At 44.2% G+C, this 4,790-nt stretch overlaps 1 protein-coding gene across 1 annotated transcript; it reads right to left on the reverse strand.

The window, feature by feature from the left end:
* Positions 1-3,772: 3,772 nt before the first annotated feature.
* On the reverse strand, positions 3,773-4,424 carry LOC119334049 (dirigent protein 1-like). Its single transcript, XM_037606720.1, has one exon. The coding sequence runs from the start codon at positions 4,394-4,396 to the stop codon at positions 3,773-3,775; it is 624 nt and encodes a 207-aa protein (XP_037462617.1). The 5' UTR covers positions 4,397-4,424.
* Between the last annotated feature and the right edge of the window lie 366 nt (positions 4,425-4,790).

Consider the following 4,790-nt stretch of genomic DNA (forward strand, 5'->3'; position numbering starts at 1 on the left):
CCCAAGCCCCCCGTGTCCTTGGACTTTTTCCAGCCACCCGGTCAGCCTCGCGCCCGCAGCCGCCCGAGTTCACCGGAGCTCCAACCCCTGGACCTCGCCTGTCGCGTTTTCCCTGCAGGAGCCGCCGTAGCCGCCCTAGTTAATCTTCGCCGCTTGACCTCCTCAACTTCTGGCGTCGGATCCGACCCAAGCACCACCACCTCGTCTGGATCCAGCGAGGGATACCACGCCGCCGCCCCGGTTTGGCCTCCTGCACGAAAGAGATGCCCAGCGCCGCCAACGTTGACCGTCCTAGCCAGCGCCGCGCAGCGCAAATCCAGCGGCCGTCGGTCGCGACGGCCCTCGCTTAGCGCAAATCCAGTGGCCCTCGGTCCGGTGGGATGAGCTCGTGGCTGTCAGCCGCCATGCAAGACGGGCAGGCAGGGGTCGTTGCCATACGGATTTAGAGAGGGATGTCGCGCCGCTGCCCCAGTATGGCTCCTGCGCCGCTACGCAAAGGAGATGCCCAGCGCCGCTAGCGTTGACCGCACCAACCAGTGGCGTGGGATGCACATGGGTCTAATTGCTTTTTTACGTTTTGATTCGGGGTGTCTATGTAAAATCTAAGGACTGGTTTGTAAATTTGGATTAGAATTGACCTGACACAAAAATGTTACACCACGTAGGCAAAAAAGGCCCCAACTGTTATAAACGTGTTTAACTAAGCCAAATCCGCCAATCAATGCTATTTGCAAAAATATTACCATAGACATGGTGTTTTTTGCAAAATAAATAAATTATTATACTGTTTTCTGCAAATCTAGCCCTTAAAACGGTGATTTTATGCAATTTACTCGCATATAATACGGCTGCACATCTCAAAGGCCCAAACCGACGCCCAGGATAGCGACCTGCTCTGGCTCGGCCGCTATAAATGCGCACTTGTGTATTTTGGATTACTATAATGAAAAAATATGCCACCTTGCCTGGTCCAGTCATGCGGGCTTGTCACCCTATGCCATGCTACCTTCAAAACAATATGCCACCCTGCGCCACTAGCCTAGTAGTACTACTGTTTTGAATTGTTTTCGTGCTTTGAAGGAGATAATTGCACGTATTGACGTATATAGTCCTGGAAGTCATCGGTGAGGTCCAACACGGTCCTACGTAGATATTAAGAAGTGATCCAATACAATCCCGGTTCAAGGAAATACATGGTCATTACATATCACGTATTGTCCATATGACACACATCAGCACAGGGGCCACCCCTGCCTGGGACCCATATGTCAGTGGGCGCGAGACTCGCGACCCCCAGCCGAACTCTGCGTGCGCTAGCGACCACACCAACTGCCTTCTTCTGTTTACTACACGGATATATGGCCGGAAATTGCTTTTGAAGGCCGAGCTCCATAAAGGCCTCCAAATACAAAATTCAAAATTCATGAAATTCTTATTTTTACATTTCAAGAATTTCTAAAAAAAATACAGAGATAGATGAATGCATACTGCACAAGTGTGTCAACTTTCAGGTCGAAATATGTTGAAATGAGGGCGGTGCAAAAAAGAAAAGTCTAGGGCTTTTTAACACATGATACTATTCTTCCTCTCAGATCATGAATTTGCCTTTTTTTTGTACATGTCACATGTCATCCTGAAATTTTGCACACACGTGCCTCACATCCTTGTTTACTTGTACAAAAAATTTCAGATTTCTTTGAAACCATATTTTTGGAATTTCAATTTTTTTTAAATGATCAGCCTCCATGGAGCCCGAGAGCCAAAACGCCATTCTCATGTATAGCCATGTATATAAATCGCTTTGTCTTTTCCGCTGGAGCGCGCACAGACTTGCTATTTTTTTTTGCGAAAAACAGTATGAATTGCTACTAACAAGGTGCACATGGTTTCGAAACATATTTTATTTTATTTTCCATTTTTTTGTTTCTGTTTTTCTTCCTTTTATTTTAATTTTAATTTTAAAATTTTAAATAATGTTTAAAGTATTCAACATCTGTTACTGCTTTCACAACTAGTTCAGATTTTTTTTAACAAATCACATTTTTTGAAAATAGTTTCAAGTTTCAAATATTGGTCACAATATAAAAAAATATTAGAAGTTTTTAAAAATGTATCCATTTCTCAATTTATTTTCAGGCATTAGAAAAATATTTGCATTTTTTTGGATTTTCAAATTGTTCTCGGTTATAAATTCTTGTTCTGAATCTCAATTTTTTTCAGCAATTCAAAAAAGTTCCACTTTACAAAAAATGCTCTGGAATTTAAAATAATTTTATTGTTTTTTATGAATTTTTCTTCAACAAGTCCTTTTTCATGTATATATATCTTTTTTGTATCTCTCACATGCAAGCATGTATATTGATGGAATTTTGCACAATTATATTACAGTAATGCACATGTATATAAATAAAAATTTGGATTTTTTTAGGCAGTAAAAATCCATTTTTATACTTAAATATAACAGTCGCAATGTGCCTGTGCTCCAAAGCCATTATTCGCAACATGTTGAGCTATTCGACAGGAAATGATTTATATTGCAGGAATAGGATCTTTCTGCTGCGTTTGTCGTAACGTACGCGTGTGCTGCCGCCTCTGAGCTGGGCCGTAGCTCTAAGACAAAAAAAACATGCCTGTCCAACACAAAAGGGTTCAAGACCTCTATGTTCTTCGTCAACATCTAGTGATCATCATAATATTGTGAGAATAAGTTTTCTCTTGTTCTTTTGGCGGTGCCATGAGGTTAAAGAGTTATCTACCCTCGCAGATCCGATTATTCGAATCTGATGAGTTTATGTCACCGCGTCAACCTTTTTTTGTTAGTCTGATTCTTCGTGGAGATGAAATCTTTCATCAACATGGTAAACGATATAGTGATTCGACGGCCTGCACTTCTAGGCGATCATCCCCGGCCCAAGTACGTACGTCGATCAAGTGTTCCCATCTTATTGGATGGGCGACTCTCAAGGTGCTTGCAAAAACCATTATCGGTAATGTTCATGCGGGTGAAAGAGTGACAACATCATTACTCCAGTCTAATTGCAGACTCAAGTTACTTTGTATTTTCTTGAATATTAGGGCCAAATCAGTGTACCCATAATTATTATGAGTATGAATAAAATTATATGTGTTTCTAAAAAATAACGTAATCAGATTTCTTATACAAAGATCCCATGGTGTTGACATTCTCTCAAAAGAAAATCACCATGCTGACGTGTCATACGGGCCGATACACAGTATGTACGCAACATGTAGAGCCAGGACCGGCGGTCCACAGTTCTTTGGTGGTTGGTGTGGTGGTACCAGAGGCAGGTGACAACCATTGGTGTCAAGCTCAGATGTTTCTTCGGTCTTGTTTGTAATTTCACTTCTTGGTTGTAATTTCTTTGTGCAATGGCTATCATTATGCTATTTGATTTTTACCAGGTAGGTACGCACTTGGCTTGTACTAAGATCCTTGTGATACAAATGAAACACGTATTATCACGAAAAAGTATTTAAAAGTTTTTTTGTTTTTCTCCATGTGAAAGAAAAAAAGGTTTAAAATGTAATTTGGTCGGCTCAGAATTAGCTGTTTCTTGGTGGATTTTATGAGCTTGAATCAACAAAATAAAAGCAATTTTTCTTTACTTTGTTGGTTTAATCGATGATATGAAATCAGATAAAAAGACAATTCAAAACAGTATGCGTGAGAATCACGACGAGAAAGAAGACTTAAACATTGCACTTATTCGAACCAGCTTAATTTTGGCCTTCACTAACAGATGTGACGGTCTTACTCGGCTGAGATATAGCAATCCGGTTGACCATTCAAAACGGCAGGACGCTGCCCGTCGCTGGGAATATCAACACCACCCGGCACGGTGGCGTAGACGTCCAGCCCCAGCACCATGTGATCGCGCGACTCCAACCTGACCGTCCGCCACAGGACGTGCCCTCTCGCCTTCCGGAACGCGCCTGTGCCGCCGGCGACCGCGAGCTCCCTGACCGCTGCGGAGAGGTCATCCCGGCCCACCACGGCGATGGTGCTGCCGTTGTACGCGCCTCCCGTGAGCGCCACGGTCATGGACACGATCAGCACGGGGTCCTTGAGGCCCGCCAGCATGTACGACCCCTGCGCGCGACCGACGGCCGGCGATGCTGCGCTGGGGCCTTCGGTCAGCGCGTCGTCGATCACCGTCGTGTCGCCGAAGTGGGCGCCCGACATGAACGGGTGCGCAGGTCCGGGCCCCTTCACGAGCTGCACCGCCGTCTGGCCCGGGCCGCCGGTGATGTCGTGCATGTAGAAGCGCAGGTGGATCTGCCGGCTCCGCGCGGCAGCCGTCGCGGTCGGCAAGGCCAAGGCTAGGGTGGTGACCGAAGCGACGAGGAAGAGGACGCGAGGCATTGATGCGATCATGGTGGACGTAATTGTAGAATATATCACGTGGAACGATTAAGGTTTTGGTTACCGAATGAGGCATTTTTACCGAGGGGGACTGGAAAACGCGGTTACCACGGTTACCGAGAAATACCGAAAAATACCGAGAATATTCCGAACGAATTTTATAGTTGAATTTTGAATTCAAATAAGTTAATGAACGAACATTTGAACCAAAGACCTCTCAAAACAGGAACTAGGTTCCGACCCACAAGCCAAAACCAACTCTCATGGTATTAATTAGATTCTATGTACTTTACTATAAATTGAGTGTTTAAATTCAAAAAATTCAAATAACTGGTATTTTTTGCTTGGTACGTGGATTTACCGAGGGGCACGGAAATACGCGGTAACCATGGTAAATCTCGAAATT

This window comes from Triticum dicoccoides, chromosome 7A, assembly GCF_002162155.2.
Source record: "Triticum dicoccoides isolate Atlit2015 ecotype Zavitan chromosome 7A, WEW_v2.0, whole genome shotgun sequence".
Classification (NCBI taxonomy): Eukaryota; Viridiplantae; Streptophyta; class Magnoliopsida; order Poales; family Poaceae; genus Triticum; species Triticum dicoccoides.

Coding starts and splice junctions, on each gene's coding strand:
- LOC119334049 (XM_037606720.1), bottom strand. CDS start 4,396: ATGATCGCATCAATGCCTCGCGTCCTCTTCCTCGTCGCTTCGGTCACC.